General features: G+C 39.8%; 1 protein-coding gene across 1 annotated transcript in view; it reads left to right on the forward strand.

Moving 5' to 3' along the window:
* Nucleotides 1-17,531, forward strand: part of igdcc4 (immunoglobulin superfamily, DCC subclass, member 4) — a 39,205-nt gene that overhangs the window by 4,579 nt on the left and 17,095 nt on the right. The window contains exons 2-3 of the mRNA XM_008310968.3: nucleotides 11,835-12,146; nucleotides 16,174-16,315. Of these exons, the coding sequence (XP_008309190.3) occupies nucleotides 11,835-12,146; nucleotides 16,174-16,315 (454 nt within the window). The remainder of the gene's footprint in view (nucleotides 1-11,834; nucleotides 12,147-16,173; nucleotides 16,316-17,531) is intronic.

Genomic DNA, 17,531 nt, shown 5'->3' on the forward strand with positions numbered 1-17,531 from the left:
TCTGTCTGTCTTCTCTGGTTTGTTGGGTTTGGAGCATGAATGTCGTGGGTTGTCCCTGGTTTGGGGACCTGAAGCTGGTGCTGTGTGGTGGTTGTAGTGTGACTCTGGGACAGGGATGAGTCGGTGGACGCTGCATGTCCAAACTAAGAGCCAGGGCCACCGCTACCTCGACAAAGTTTTGTCTTGTGTGAACAAATATCAGCCTGTGTTTAGACAAGCTGGCAAACGTTGGAGTGTCAGTGTGTGACCCATGAATTCCTCCATAATGGGCATAAAAATAAAACAGATGTGGTTCTACGTACACTGTGTTGTCAAACACTTTCTTCATGGGAATTGAGGATGTAACATTTTTTTTCTACTAATTTCAAATCCCAAGAAAGTATTGGCAAAAAGCTGTTCCTTCCATAGAACAGTCTAGAACTCATATTTGTCCTTTTCTCAGGGGAGCCACGACGATTGGTGCTGCACAACAATCCTGTGTTGTTGTTGTTTTTATTATGTAACAAACTGACATCAATCATCTTATTTAAATAATCCTCATCCATATATATATTTATATATAGACAGAGGTGCTGGAAAAGAAACAGGCCGTAGGTCAGTTTATAAAACGGCCCTTTAATCTGATTAGTTTAATCCACGGTTCAATCCACATCAATGTCTCTGAGTAGAAAATGTGTCCAACTGATTTGCAGTGATTTTTCTCAGATAACTCGACCGAGATATTTTTAATGGACCACAGTGACCGGTGGTACCAGAGTACCATGTGTTGGGAAGATGCCTGGGAAAACACCAGATCCCAGCACTTATTCAATTAAAACAAAACAAAAAAACAACTTAATTAACATCCTTTTCTGAAAGCATTTCAGTTCCAGTGGATACAGAGAAATATGTTTTTTGAAAGCATTTCAGTTCCAGTGGATACAGAAGAGAAATATGTTTTTTTAGGTCCCTGTGTTAAATTAAAATGTAAAACTCATTGTGTTTTGGTCTACACTGACCATAGAAAGAGATTTGTGTCTTGACATTTGCCAAATGTTCCATGGTGCTCGCCAGATAGTATTATCTGTCTGGAATGTGGTTTGAGTCAGGTTTTTGTAGACGTTTCACTGAGAGCAGCCTGTAAAGCTGCGGGAGATTCTTCAGTAAAACCAAACAGTCGTTTTGTCCACTAGAACTCTGAAGTTCTCTGAAATGAAGAGAGGTCATCAGTAAAAGTCACTCTGTTTTCACATGTGAGTAATACTACTACTAGTAGTACTAGTAGTACTACAGCCACTTTTCTTCTACTATTCACAGCTACTTCTGTAATGTTGTATAATGTTGTAACTGTAACAGTGGATGAAAGTTCTTGTGCTGTTTTAAATGACAATTTGTCCCTTTTTATCATTTGGTTTAGTCAAACCAAAGTACTATGTTGATAACAGCTGGATTCATATAAACAACAACATCTGTCTGATGTTTCTCTATCTGGGACACATAAACTTAAATGGTAGAAAAGTCCAATAATGCCAGATATAATGTCCAACTTTATGTTCTATGTAAAAACATTACTGTAGCTGCAGCATTCTCATGTTTTCAAGACTTTACATTTCTAGGGAAGAGCAGTAGAAAAAGAGTCTGTAGGAGTCGCAGTGCTGAAATGACCCTTTGCAATGTTTGGCATGAGGGTGTTTTCAAGTCAACCATTTATTCCACACCGCACACCAGCGTACTGTAGTGCAAAGTCCAGTTTCAAGCTTCAGTGTCATGGAAATGTATAGTTACACAAGGGGTTACGTAGCAGACGTCGCAGAGATTCAACAGATATCTGGTTTGAAATGTAGAGAAAATGATTCATTCATTCAAATCATTTTAGGAATCAACACAAAACGGACAAGTGCCAGTTTGCAGCAGGCAGAAGTCACATGTGTCACTGTCACACACTGCAGGTTGAATTAGTGACTGTGATACGTTTGCAACACTTTTCACACCATTTGTTTTCATTGTCATCTTTTTTCCCATCAATATTTTTGGAAACATTATGTGATGATCTCAGCAGCATGGACATTCTCCTGGAGTTTAGTTTGTTTTTGTTTGTCCCTTCACATATAAGTGTAACCTTTCACCTCTGAACCCTGGCCTGTTACCATGGGTGATATTACTGACGTTGACTTGTTGTTCAGGACCCTGAGCCTGGTACGGTCATTTTGGTTCTGGCCAGTTTTGGGCCAGAACTATTTGACTTCTCCGTCTGTTTCTCACTGCCTTGATGCCCCATCTGCCCTGCTGCTGCTGGTCTTTTCTCCTCCTCTGCTGCTCTCACCTCTGCTTGTACCAAGCCGTGACCTCACTGTGAATTGATGTCCTTTATTTAGCACATGTCAAAGAACTCTGCCCATGTTCTGACTAATGAGACCGTGCACAAAGAGAACCCACACTGGCTCTTCACTCTGTATGTATTTACTGAATGTATGAATGGACAAGAGGGAGACAGGACCAGAAAGTCACACACAAGACCTCCATTTCCATTAATGTTGAATTTAATTTTTTTTTGTTCAATCCTTTATTAATTGCAGACGGAGGCCATCGTCAATCCCAGCAGTCTTGTTCACCGTGGACAGTTTGTCTGTCCATCAGAGGGAGACAAAGAGAGACAAAGTAGAGAAAACAAGTCACATTAACATTCGTACCTTGACTGTCCTATTTACCCTAATGATGCATCTTTTCTGGACTGTCCCTGGTGGTAACTGACACATTCATCTCCTTACTCTAGGACAAACACTTCAAACTATGATTATAGAGAAGTTGAAGGGAAACATTGTCAGTGTGATGTGATGCAGCACTCCCTGTGATGACTGTAGACTGTTGATGTCTTCCAGACGCATATCTTCTCCATCTAGTTTGTCTTTATATTTTCACTGACCTTGGCCATCTCAGCTCTCTTTGCACTTTCCTTTCTATTGCAAAACAAACCAATTTTGTCAGAGTAAATCATTTTTTAAAGATTCAGTTCAATTCAGTTTTATTTATAGAGCACATTTCATGCACAAGGCAAACTCAATGTGCTTTACACTGGTTCAAAACCATTAAATATAAAACTGAAAAGAAACAAGAAAAACAGTGGTCAACATCCCCTGCCCTTATGGACCCTTGTCACGTCATAATCCTCATTATAATTAACCAAATAATCCGACATCACGTGTGATTATTTACTAAGGCAGCGTGTTTGGATGTAGAATGTGTCGTTCTGCCCGTGCATTTAAATGTGTTACAGTTTGATGTAAAGAACTGTTCATTACATATTAGCACTGGAACTGTGTGTACATGTTTGTGTACATGGTTGTGTACATGGTTGTGTACATGTGGAGGTACCCTGTATACACACTTGTGCGCCTGTGTGTAAACACGGGTGTCAGATGCGATTTGTGAGTGTATCATGATCTGCTCCCCAGAGTCTCTGCTAAATTGGGATGCATATTATTTAAAGATGCCTTGGGCTGCGTTTCAGCCGGGTTTATTTACGCTGTGAATATGTTGCTGATTTTATGGTGCCCTGTGTGAGACTGAGAGCATGTGAAAATACCAAAAAATATTTAGCTCCATTTTAGCTGTAATTTATATACTGTAGGTAAAATACAAAATGGACATACAGTAAATACATAGACTCTGTACCTGACAGCATTTCCTGATTTAGCTAATGCCAGGTTAGCATGCTAATATTTGGAATATAATATCCCAACGTTTTCATTTTTTAAATTTAAATAATATACGTTTGCTCAGTATTTATTGTTCCAACATTGTTGTTCAAAGTACATGTTTTTCACATTCGATGATTTATTTAGATTAAATAAAACATAATACAGAGCTGAGGAGGTTTAATGGTAGAGTAAAAACTCCATACAGAAGAGAACTTCAAGAGCTTCACTTACCAGGGGATGAGAAAGGCACATCAGCTACACTGCATTGAATTGATGATAAAACCGTCGGCTGTAACCACTTCTTCTTTGGGACATAAATCGTGTTGACTGCTGATAAGTGAACGCTTGTTTCCACAGGTCAATCAATGTTCCAATAACTTTAATGAACAAAGCAAATGTTCAACACTGCGGCAAACTCCCTGAGCACTGCTAGAACAAACCCTCCTCAACATTAGAGCAGCACAAACGGTTGTTACTCAGGAATCAAACCTCTTTCAAGAATCCAGTACTTTTTCAAGGCAGTACATTTTAAAATGGTTTGAGTTGCTGTACGATGACCTGATGCTCAAGGAGAAACACAGAAGAGTCTGTGTTTGTGAATTGTGTCGTAACCTGGATGTGTTGTCAAAGTACAGAGATGTTTATCTTAGAAAATACTTCAAGAAAAAAGGCAAACATACTGTATAAACCACCGTAACATTGTCACTCAGCTCTGGGCTGTTATTTTTTCTGCATTTTACCTCAGTGCACTCACAACATGGGGAAAATGTCAAGGAGATAAAAAGAGGGAGAGAAAGGAAGCCTCCAGCCTTACTCTACCTACTAATTAAATTAGCAAATATATTTAATTATTTTTCTCAAAATCTTTGTCAAACTAAGATTTTCACCAGTGTTATATTCTCTGTTTCCTAAGATAAATGGTCTGTGGTTACATTTACAGGGTGTGAACTTCAATGGCATTCTTTAAAAAGAGCAGAAGCTCAGCTGTTTATATTTTGCTTTTCAAGGTCTAACTTGTGCAAAGGCGTTTAAATTGACAGCTCCTGTGTAACCTGGTAACATTTATGTGCTCTACAAAAAGAGTAAAACACTATTGGTTCAAACACATCAGATATAAGTGATAAAGATATAGATAAGATAAGAAAGATATGTGTTCTATTGTCATACAGTGAGTTTGAATTTTTTTTTCAATCCTCAAAAACTGATATTTTAAAATCAGAATTCCTAACTGAATATTAACCTGAAGCTTTGAACATCAGTTCAGCTGATTTCTATTCTTTTCCCAAATCTGAAAAAACAAAGGAAAGAACTTTATTTCAGTCTTTAGACCTGGTGCAAAACATCTCTCAGAATTTCACAAAGCAGAAATTCTCCCCTGGAAATATTAGTGTTTGGACTCAAGTATGTAGAGAATTAGGTTTTTTTTTTTTATGACCTTAGACTTTGTGTTTCCAGCATTGAACATTTGTCCCATTTATTTTGTGGAACTTAAGCTTCAAAGATGAATGAATTTTCCTGATGAGACATCCTGTTAGTCCAAGGTTTCTTATTTGCTGACTCTGTTGTCTAATGAAAGTGGGGCTGGCACTTACACGAGGCCTTTTTTTTTAGCGGTGAGAACGCCTGCCTCTGAAAGAAGAGAGTCCAGGGTTCGATTCCCAGACCATATTTGGTGCCGGCAAGGGGCCGTCTGTTGCAGCAGATTTGCAGTTAACAACAATTTCCATATTGTGTGATCAATCAAGTTCAAATTATTATTATTATTATTATTATTATTATTATTATGAAGCCCCTACTCTGATTAGTAGCCCCCCCCCCCCACCCCCACCCGGAGCACTGCTAGAGCTGGACTGATACGTCAGACACTTTGTTAGCTGTTGATTTTCAGATTATCATGCACATTATCATGCATGTGTCCTTATCTTATATAGACCACACGTAGACCACGTGTAGACTGTAGATGAAATGGTTCCCTTTATCACATGTAAAAAGGTTCTGAGTTCCTACTGTAACTGCTGTGATGAGGAGCATCACAACAATGAAAACCACAGAACATCTGTCTCCAAAACTAGAGACTAGTCATAGAGTTTATGAAAAAAAAAAACTCTCTTCTCTTAAAAAATGTTAATTTCATAAATGATTCTTCTGCTGCTGTAGAAAAAAAATATATTTTGTGTGGATAGAAATAAGTCAAATAAATGTATATTTATGCTGAAATCCCTCTCTTTAAGGATTTATTTAAGCATCAATTCTTTGCTTAAACAAGGCAGTATTTTGTTTGTCAAAACTATTAGGTGAGGAAGAATTGACGACTATTTTGCAGCAAATCTGTAAATGTTACATTCGTTGGATTTTTCTCTCCCTACTGTTAGTGTTTTGTGTGTGTGGGGGGGGGGTTGGGGGGTTGATGCCTTGGTATGAGAAGAAGCCTGTAGCGAATGACCATGGGAGAAAACACAACTGGAACAGCAGCACGGCAGCTGTTGGGATTGTTGAGTGACTCAGTCTCACTGTGGATTCACTTCAGTGTTGAGTCGCTGCATGAAGTGTGTGTGTGTGTGTGTGTTTACTCACTAGGCAAAGTAGAATTTTAGTAAAACCAGCTTGGTTTGCTTTGACATTGAGTCAGTGATGGAACAAAGTTTTTAAAAAGAGTATTGTCGATGTTAAGTGGGGATGCACCGAATATCTGGCCTCAAGTCTTTCACTGTTTAGAAGTACTTACTGTTGTACTGCTGCTGGTACTTTGTTGCTCATTTAATTTCTTGTAAAAGTTGTATTTAATATCTGAATTGCTTGTTCAACTTAACCCTGCACTGTTTATTCCTTTCTTTTTAAATAACTTTTGGTTTCCTCCCCGACCACTGAGGTCGCTCTGGTTTTGTGCTTGTACTGCATCAGCCAACCGCCCAAACTCATCCCAGACTGTCATAGTTCCAAGGTGATTATGTCTCACACATGAGTAATGTGGTTGTGATTAGTCACCGTGCTGCAGTACACACAAGTCTTTAGTAAACCTCAAGCAACAACCATCATTATTTAATTCATTAATTGTGACAGTTGTGGTCTGTGGTTCATGCTTTCAAACCAGTTCTTCTCTTCCTAAGAACAGATATAAAGTCTGAAGGTCCTTGTAGTTGTTAGTATATTTATATAATGGGCTTTTGCTTAAGCTTTTGAGAAGAAAGAGTTGATCAGTTGAAACCAAAGTGAATATAATGTCTCTCGACGTCAGCAGATAACAATGTCATTGTTTGTCTTCAGACCTGGAGTCTTTGTGAAAAGTTTGAATTTTGTTTGTGTTCAGGGACAAAGTTCTGCTTCATCTGCACATATAAATGCACATCGTAACTTCACAAGTCTCCGTTTGTATGTGCAAGTAATAAGTTTAATGTTGTGATAACCATGATAAAACGACATCACAGTCACAGCAGGATGAATGGGCTAATATAAATAATGCCCAGGGACCGATGGGTAGGACTTATGTCACAGAAACCTGAGCTGGGGCCGAAGGGTCAGGGGTTTCAAATATCTCCTGACACTGATCTGAACTGATTAAACCAATTCAAGTGGGTTTTTTTTGTTAGGGGCAAAATATGTTTGATCATCATCCAATCCATCAGGGTGATCCCAATATATATATATATATATATAAAAAAACCTGTGCCACGGTCCCAGGTTAATCACCCTTGTTGACGTCAGATGTACTGAAGATTTAACTTTTTTTTAAATCTTCAGTACATCTGATATATATATGTGTGTGTGTGTGTATATGTATATATATATATATATGTATATATGTATATATATATATATATGTATATATGTATATGTATGTATATATATGTATATATATGTGTGTGTGTATATGAATACTCACAGATTCGTGACGTGCAGTGTGTAGGTGTGAGTTCAATTCCCCACCACCACCACTGTGAGAACACCAAGTGGGGAAATGCCTTCAGCCAGTTATATTTTCATCACCCTGACCCTTACTACTTCAAGACTGAGGATGAAAAACGTTTTTAAATATTCTACATAAATGCAAAAATAATTGTGCCAGCTGAGCTGAACGGAGCCAAGACACAAGAGTGAATTTCAACTGTTAACAGTGTCACACAAACTGTGAAGAATTATTTCCATGTTTCAATAAACAAATGAACAGTGTTGGTTAAATGAGTTCAAACAATGTTAGTGACGTGGTGAGGTGTAGACTCAGCTACTGTATATATTTACTGTGGTATTATTCTGAGAAAAGACATTTCCTCAGGTGTTATATTAATTTGCTGGTATTCTAACAGAACAAATCCCTCAGTACTCCTCACGGCTGTCTTCTTCCCTGATGTTAAAATACCTCTAAACTGCTGACATTGTTGACCTACTTAAATAAACTACCATGAGGACAATGAAACACTGAACTGAACTGCAGTAGAAACACACATCACAGTGGTGGGCTGAGGAATAGCTGGTTGTAGAGAAAAGCTGTTTCTGAGAATCTGTTTGCTGGATCGAGTATTTGTATTGGGCTCCGTGCCTGTACCGTTATCGAGGCGTCCCTGGTTGAAAATGTGTCATAGAAAATGAGATATTCTCAAAGTACAAATCTTAGACATCATAAGCATATACACCATTGTGAGGAAAAAAACCAACTAATTTCTATTTATTTAATAAAGTTCCTGAATTTTGATTTTGAAAGAATTGTGACAGTTCTTAAACCAGAATGCCTTTCTGTGACTCAGCTTGTTCAACATCATGACACTAATGTCACCGTGATTCGTGGAAATTGTGTCATTAACTTGAAGAAATAACCATCATTGGAGAACGGTGGTTTACATCCACAAATGGTCGCACCGTATCTGCAGCCACAATGTCCTCAATCTTCCATCACAACACTCTTGTCCTGCAGAGGTGCAGAGAGTTCACTTCTCCCTTTAATTAAGTAAGTGCACTGGTTGATGTGCTCCACTGCCAGTGTGAATGAAGCTAAGAAACAGAGATGTTTTATTCAGTTTTCAGTCAGCTGGATGCTGCTCATGAACACTGTACTGTATTAGAATGGTTTGAAAGTTTATTCATTTGAAATAATACCACAGCTGACCAACATTCTAATTTAACATACCCCCTGGTATATTTACTTTTATTTTGAAACGTCTAGTAGAATTTGTAAAAGTATAATTTGAAAAATAATTTTTTTTTTTATTCCTTTTCCCCTTTGTAACCTTCCGTACTCACTGTCGACTGAACCTGTGGCTCACTCCCAGTGTTGTCTACTAGGGGTGTCCCATCTGAGGGACCTCACCATTCGATTCAGTAAGGATTTGATTATTTAACGATCATCACGATATTAACAATTATCGATGCATCTTTTCCCCCTCACTTTGTGGCTACTTCATACTTTTTCAAAAGGTATATTTGTCAGTATTTATTAATCAAACGAATGTGTCTCCACTATCTTTTATTCATGAGAAATCAAGAATTGATCCAACAGCATGGAACCAACAGGCATGGAACCAACAGGAAAAAAAAGTGTGCCTGTAACAGCAGCCTGTACAACAAACAGCTGCTGTTATACACAATAAGATCAACTTTGGTGAAATGTCTTCCACATTTTATGTAAAACAGGTATAAATAATATAATAAATAAGACTTCTTTTTACCAAAATCCTTAGTGGTTTTCACATTTCTGTACCAACAGGTCTATTACAAAATTATATTATACACATTTGAGCAGCTTTAAAACGATATTCTACACCATCAGCTGTAATTTGTGCACTGTTACCGTGACACATGACTTTGCAGCAACTGAAGTCCGTACGTTACACGTTAGCGCTCCTAGCGGACACTTTCTTCAGTGATCTCAGTCCTTTGGAACTGCTTTCCGGGCAAAGTAAGACAAACTTCCGCTTCGAGTTTGTATCTTGGCTCCAGCGACCGCGTCTCCACGTAAATCCTTAGCGATAAAAGTTGTGATGGTTGTTGAGATTCGTTTCGCCCTTTCAGAGCTGCATCGAAGTTTGGACAATCCTTCTTGTATTGTTCGCTGGTTAGCAGCAACAACCGGTGGATTTTCCTCAGCCCTTAACCGAACTGTAACAGCGTTAACTGCCGCCATCTTCTTTTGGTCTGTTCCTTCAGGTGTCCCGGCGGAACGCGCCATCGCGGTTGTGTTCCTGTCGTTTTGTTATTATGAAAAAAAAATCGTTTTTGAACATTTATGAATCGTAATCGAATCGTTGCGTGTCGCATCGAGATTAATCTAATAATCGTTGAATTGACACACCCCAGTTATCGACTGTAACCCACAGTTCCTGAATTTCCTGCAGATCCCACTTGTAGCTACAGTAAAATGACGTCACAGCTCCTCCATGTTCACAGCGTTGTGTCTCGAGTCGGTGACTGTCACGGTGTGTGGATCTGGCGTCTGTGTTGCAGCAGTGACACTGGTGTCGGTGGTGATTATGTGTGAACATACAACATAACTGTGTGCAGATGTCAGTGACAAATCTAGGCCATGTTCAGGTTTCTCCTGTGAATGTGTTTGAATATTAATGTTCTTATTCCCAAATGTATTCCCTCACAGTCATTGGTTGAAGTCGGGGTTTTTAATTCATCCGTGTGTCGTGTGCACATGTACAGTATGTACAGTAACTCCAGCAGTGCTGAACAGAATGACAGTGATCTCCTGCTTCTCCTCTGCTCAGGTCCAGTTGTCCAACAGAACTCTTCGACCTCGACCGTGACCTGGATGACTGAGAATCTTCATTCTCCTCTTTGTTTCCCACACGCCTTATTACACCTTTATCCAGTGCTGTGATGTATAATGGAGTCCATGTTCAGTGCAGAGTTATCGTCACCTCTTGCTAAGTGAAGCCATTGGCTGTGAACTGGTTAATGACTCTTTACATTCTAATGACTTAATGAAAGCTAATTTGGAAGAATGAAATGGGACGACAGGAAGTAAGAAGGTTCAGTGTGTGTGTGTGTGTGTGTGTGTTGTTTTGAGTGGTTGACATGTTTTTTGTGTGTCTGCACTCGTGTCTGTGTTGCAGACGAGTGTATACGTGTGTATGTTGTTGTGTGTGCCAAAAAAAGTGGAGCAGCCATTCAACGTAACTGGCTCTTCATCAGGAGGCGATGGTGGGGGTTAGGCTTCATTTAATCAGGGGAAAAAAACATCTCCCATTAACTTAATTAATTCAGTTCAGGGGAAAGCGTGAGCTGTGTGTGTGTGTGTGTGTGTGTGTGTATAAATGTTTACTTGTGTTTCTGAGAAAATGCATTCAAAGAGGTATATAAAAATAATGCAATGAAAAGGTTCAAACAGGATGATATGCAGAGATAGATTAAAGATTTTTAAATACAGCAAAGAAAAAAAAACATGTTAGAAAGTCAGAAAGACTCTACTATTAAAATACACAATAAAATGTCCAGAAAATATTTAATTAAATGCCATTAATGTCAGAAAAAACAAGTCTGTCAGTTCTCGTCATCCAGGTCATTTAATCCAAAAATAGTTAGAAAACTGGACAAAGTCGTTTTTTCGAAGACATTTTGCCTCTTCGTCCTTCTTCAGGTCTGTGTTAGGTCTGTGGTATAAAAACAAACAAAGTTTTCACCTTTCCACCAGCCTCCCTAATGTGAAGTGTTAAATATAAATCATGATCCGTCGACGTGGTCTGTCGCTCATCTCACCCCAGCCCATCAATTACTCACTGACTTCCCCTCTGACTCTGACTTTAATGCCCTGCTGCCAACACACAAATCCCCTCATGTTTCTGCACTCATTTCATTTCCACAGCTCCTCCTCCTTCCCCCTCCCTTTTCTTTTCCTCCTTGGGTCTGGTCTCCCTGTCCCAAAAACACCCTGCTTATGGAATGCACCCCGTCCATCTGTGCAGCCACCGCTATTGACTCTACGTATTGACTTCATGCTGCAGAAAGACAAATCTCCCAAAACAGATAACAGGATCAAGTTGGTGAAAAAAAGACAAAACTGACCGATGAAGTGAAAAATGTATATTATCTTTTGTTTTATTTTGAGAACATATTGTGATTTCACACCAATGAGATTGGCTTTATTTGGAGAATACATATAAACAGGCCACACATTGACACAATTCATTGGATACGTGACTAAGTTTTCCTTTGTTTCCACAGAAAAACCTGATTCTGTCGAGCTGAGCTGTGGACCTGGGCCCAGTCATGTAGTGCTGGAACCAGGTTCGCCCCTCGTGCTGGACTGCAACCTGGGGGCCAGCGAGACACCTTTCAATGTCACCTGGTTTCACGATGGCCAGGTCCTGCCTCAGGAGGGGGCTAACCTGCAGTATTTGGTCAACGGGTCTCTCCTTCTCCTGCCGTCCTCTGAAGACGGCCCGTCTGCACGCAACGTGAAAGGAAACTACAGCTGTGTGATAGCCGGCGCTCAAGGAGCCCTGACCAGTCGGACGGTGAATGTCCTGTTGGCAGGTAGGTCTTCAGCTTTAGAGATCTGAACCTGAGTTTATAAAATGAGTTTAAAATGACGTCCCCCTGGGTGTTTTTAGAAACTCAGGTTAATTGGTGATGCACTCTGTCAGTTCCACAGTTGATGCCCATCTGGGCCAAATGCATGTTATTAATCTTCCTCGCAGCTCTGTTGAAAATCATACGCTTTCTTGTCATTTATTTTTTCCCATCATTTCACGTATTTGCATATGTATGGTTTTATATCATTAGATTTTTGATGATTTGGGTTATGGAAGGTCAAAGCACTTTTCTAGTGTTTTGTAGAATCATGGTTTCTGTTACGTACTTAGACCAACAGAAATCATGCACACAAGGACAAAGATGGTGAGTGTGTTAGAGTGACCAGGCATAATCAATAAAGTGTGGGACAAAGGTTATATTTGAGTGGGAAAGTTTTAGAACATTCTATGAAGTCACAAAGTTGTACTGAGTTTTGAGCTGCACAAATGAATCACCTGGATTTACACTTTGATTTTGATCAGCCTAAAACCACTCCAGAGGGTTTAATAAGGTTTCATCTGTCGATCTAACTCAGGATGGAACACAAAGATTATGTCCTTGTGTCTGTGAGTCTAAAAAATAACATATATTTCTGTTGGAAATATATTTGCTGAGATGTGTTGAACTGACATATGCCACGACGTCTGTCAGGTGGCTGCAGTGGAGGTAGACACTAATGTGCTGCCCTTTTAAGATGTGTGGAGTGTGTGTTAGATGGAGCAGTAGAGGTGTAATCAAAGAGAGAGAGAGGGAGGGAGGGAGAGAGAGAGAGCACCGATGGGTGGTGGAAATAAAAGAGATGAATAAGAAAATTCATTCAAAGCAGACCTGCTGTGGCTCTTTATTTTCCTGTCCAAAGAGGCCCTGTTCTGTGGTCGTCTTTATTTAGTCATTAGCTTTGTATAAAATGAGACAGTGCTCTTTGGATGCACCCACTCTGTCAGCTGCCACATGCCTATTTATGAGCATCTCATTTGTGGAGAAACAGAGAGTGGAGGGAAAGGAGACGGAAAGGCCAAAGAGTTTGTTGCAGCGGTGAAAGGAAAGGAGTCAAGAGAACATTAGGTTTGACTCTGTCGTTTCATGATCTCTGTGTGGGTGTGTGCGTGCTTCTGTGCATGTGTGTATATGTGCTGTATTTGAATAAAACCACCAGGGTTAGGACAAGAAAAAGAATAACGCCACTATGTTTGAGGTCAACTCTGAAGTGCCGTGACAGTGGGAGAGCGGTCTAATGTCTTTCTGCAACATCACTGCCAGACACGAGACTAAAGAGAGAACACGGTGTATCTGTGCAAACACATTACAAGGAAAACAAGGAAAACCTGGCTTAGGTTAGGTTGGCTGGTTGCAGCGTATGATTAATATAGCACTGCTGCTTCACTGAAACTCCTGAGATACAGGCTGAAAGAGCAACACCAAATTCCATTAATGGACAAATGGAATTGCTTTGTAAAAATATCTTTATTCTTAATTACAGCATGTGAGCTCTCAGTTACCAGGCTGCTTCAGGAAGTGTTATTTCTGCTCCACTGCTTCTACCAGCGTTCACATGGCAGTTCAGCGTTAGGACGTCATGACGGATTTTCCTCTGTGTGCTAACGGTGTGCAGCTCAATAATGTTAAATTATTTGGTATTTGTCTCTTTCAAATACGTTCCCAAATGCATTGCAGCTGAAGTTTATTACTAACTCTGAGGCTATTCTTGCCAGTGTAAAATATTTCATATTTTCTTTGTAATAAACTGCATTTTATCTCTCACTTTAATGAGCTGTCACAGACTGGTAAACACTGAAGAAAAAGGAGGATATATGTTTTCCCATAATGGATAATCTTGGAATGTTTATTGTTTGTTGTGTTAAAAAACACCAAGATTGCGTAATGCGTCTTCAGCTGGAGCTACAAAAATCCTTCAGACTGGGGTCAGACTTGATGAGCTTTTTCACTGTTGTTTTTCAACTAGGCAGCAAAGAAGTCGTGGACAGAATTATCTGCCTGCACAAGGGGAGGAGGAAAACAGTGAAATCTGATAGCACTGGGGCCAAAGAGTGGGGCAACGGGAGACAGAGACGTGGAGAGTTGGGGTGAAGTCAAGACGAGGGGGGAGGAGGGGGGGGGCAGAATGTAAGAGTGGGCAAATTAAAAGACAGACTCGATGAGACTCCAACGTTAAAAAGAAGTTGCTTAAAGACGGACAGACCTTGTTGCTAGGCAACAGTTGTGTATCTTGTGTACCCCCCAGCCCCTGAGTGGATATGACAACTTTTCCTCTGACAATTGCTCTGTCAAAGGGGCTGTAACATTAGCATGTTAAAAAGGTCTGCCTGCTGTCTGGAATGGAACATGGAATCCTGGGTAAAGACTAATATGATTGTGTTTTTGTCAGGGTGGAGGTGGAAACTCAACCAGTTGCCATTGTTCCATCACAGCACAGATGAAGGGTGCCTCCTACTCCCTTTAGATTATTCCTCTGTCGCTGATCAGCTGTTGTCCACCAGTCAAACACAGAGCTCCTCATTCGAACATTTACTGTAGTGACTGACGTTTACTGTTCCACTGACCAATCGTTGACCTCTCTGAGTAACACTGTGGACTAGAGGCAGCCCAGTGGACCTTCTCTTCCTCTGGTTATATCACAGAAAGGTTTTGTCATTATACTGTCAGTACAACCAAATTGTAGCCGTTCTTAATACAGTAAAAGAAATCAAGTTAAATTATACACAGAGATTAGAAGTTATCTCTTGTTGTTAGTTATCACAGTAACTGTAACTGTATTAACCCTAAACACGTCTTCATCGTCACGACCACCATCAACAGATGTGCTGTAAATACAGAGATACTCTGATTCTCACACTGTGTTTCTGGCATCCCGTCAGGTTCTGGTTGGCAGTGATAGAGGTGTGTGTTTACATGTGGACATCACAGGGTTAATCATCAACTTCTTCTGAGCTTCGCTATGAACCAGTCGTTCCAAGACTTTTTCTTTTTTTCTGTTATTCTTCTGAGCTTCGCTATGAACCAGTCATTCCAAGATTTTTTCTTTTTAATGAAAAAAACCCTGTCTGTTACTACGGCCTGTGTCTCATTGAGAAAGTTTGTTCTTTCAGTGCAGTAGGAAAACACAGATGGCCGGTTGTTGCCATGACTAACAGTTGCTGTAACAGGGGTCAAGTGCTGTGTTTCTGTCACTTCACAGTGTTAGAAAGAAACAAATAGTTTCTGGGAACTGGACGTGGGCAGATATCTGATATAAACTTGATGATTTTCTAGTAAACTGCTCTGTCTACATTGTAGTCCAACTATTTTAACAGTGTCTCTTTAATTTGATCTTTTTTTTAAATAAAGACAACTTTCTTTATTAATACATGCGACCATTTCTTTAGAGCCTCATCTTTTTTCCTTTTCTTCTCTCTCTCTCCCTGCTGTATGTTCTGAAACCTTTTAATCCTCCCTCTCTGAGTCTTCAGTCATTGCTGCAGGCGGTGTGTCTCGGACAGCCAAAAAAGTTTTGTTCTCTTCAGCCTGCTGCAGGTCAGAGGTTAGAGGCCCTGAGAATGTGCTCAGTGCTGGCCCCTGGTGTTAAACACCACCTCACTGCAGGTGATGTTTAAAGATTAGAGGAGTTATAAAATGTCTGAGCAGTTGTCAAATGTAAATACCTTTCTACAAACCTGTAAAAAATTCATAATGATATGTATGTTTACTCCACACAGAGTAATGGACCACAACACATCCATGAGTCTTCAGGGTCACGTGGAGGTTTCTGGCACCGTTGTCATCAGTCAGACTGTACTTATATAAATGATATTTATCTGTGTCTTTTGATTGACTTTCTCACTTCAATGGAGGAGCTGGTCTCATTGACTCCTGTGATGTACGCTGTATATGCAGCCTTTGATTGACACATGCTCACCTTTCAAGATGAAGAACACTGCTATTTAACCCTGGCTGCCTGTAATGACACATGATCCGATCCATTTACCTACAGGTCGACCCAGGTTTCATCAGCAGCCGTCTGACCAAACAGTTCCTGCAGGGGGAGCTGCCCGCTTGGCGTGCCAGGCTGATGGAATTCCTGTACCTGTGATCACCTGGGAGAGGAATGAGATGTCTGTCCCTGAGAACACAAGGTGACTTGTCTGTTTACGTCATTCACCTTGTAGTTTTGTTATATCTCAACACCAACTAATGAACACAGATAACATTTGCTGAAAGAAATCATTCCTGGAGTTTGACAACCTTAAAGCAAACGAAAAGTACACTTTTACTTGTTTTTTCACTTGTTTGTCAGAAAGAAATCATGAGAAAAGATTAGTTTGTTAAAATTCCAACGTCCAACAATGATCGCTGCTGCTGCTCTGCGCCGCGCCCCCCCCCCCTTCTCCCGCCCCCCCCGCCTCCGGCTGCCGCCGCTGCTGCTGCTGCTGGTTACAGACCATGAATCAAGGAACGGCTCACGTGTGTTTGAACTCTTTAAATCCCTGTGGATGGAAAAGCAGCAGTGTTGTGCACGATTTCCATCCACAGGTAATAGACATAAATACAAGTCATGTTTTCTATGGTGGGTTTAAGAAGTACTGTAAAAATGATAAAGAGAAGGTCTGTGCACTGAGAGTGAAATGTGCAGTGAATTTATCTGAGTTCACGTACAGTTCCTGCTTTTAGGAACTCTCAAACACTGACAAGCTGATAACAAATAGACCAAGGAATTTTTCTGTGCATGTTTTTATTGAACAAAAGCCACTAACATTAACAGGTTATTATATTTATTAGGAAAAAAAAACAGACAGAGAAATTACAGCAAGTGTTCACTGGACGTTCTTGTTAATCTGGCATTGTGTTAAAATACATTTCAAATTTGAATCAAAACAATCCTCACGAATGAATTAATATTAATCACATGATGTTACTTCATCTGACTGTAATTTTATTTGAATATTAAGGTGTTTTTAGTCAAGGTAACAAACTGACTTTAAGAAAACAAACTTGAAGTGTTCAGTGTTCACTGAATGGAATCCATGTGCTCATGTTCTGTTACTCTCATCGACATCCTTGAAGTGCTCTTTGTGTTCTCTGAGAGTCTGCTCTGGGATTCAGATGAGGAGTCTGTAACAATGTTCTGAAAACTGCGCTGTATTTTCGGTTAGATTTAAGTTTGATAAAAACATATTTTTATTTTTTTATTTATAATAAAAAGATCTGGCTTTGAAAATCACAGTAATCACATTTTAAATGACACCTGAATGTATGGTTTGTTGCCACAGATCTGTGTTGCTGTGTTGCTGTCTTTCCTTCTCACAAAAGTCCTCGTTTACTGTGTCACTTAATAATATTGACATTTTTCTG

Source organism: Cynoglossus semilaevis, chromosome 5, assembly GCF_000523025.1.
Source record: "Cynoglossus semilaevis isolate Cse_v1.0 chromosome 5, Cse_v1.0, whole genome shotgun sequence".
NCBI lineage: Eukaryota > Metazoa > Chordata > Actinopteri > Pleuronectiformes > Cynoglossidae > Cynoglossus > Cynoglossus semilaevis.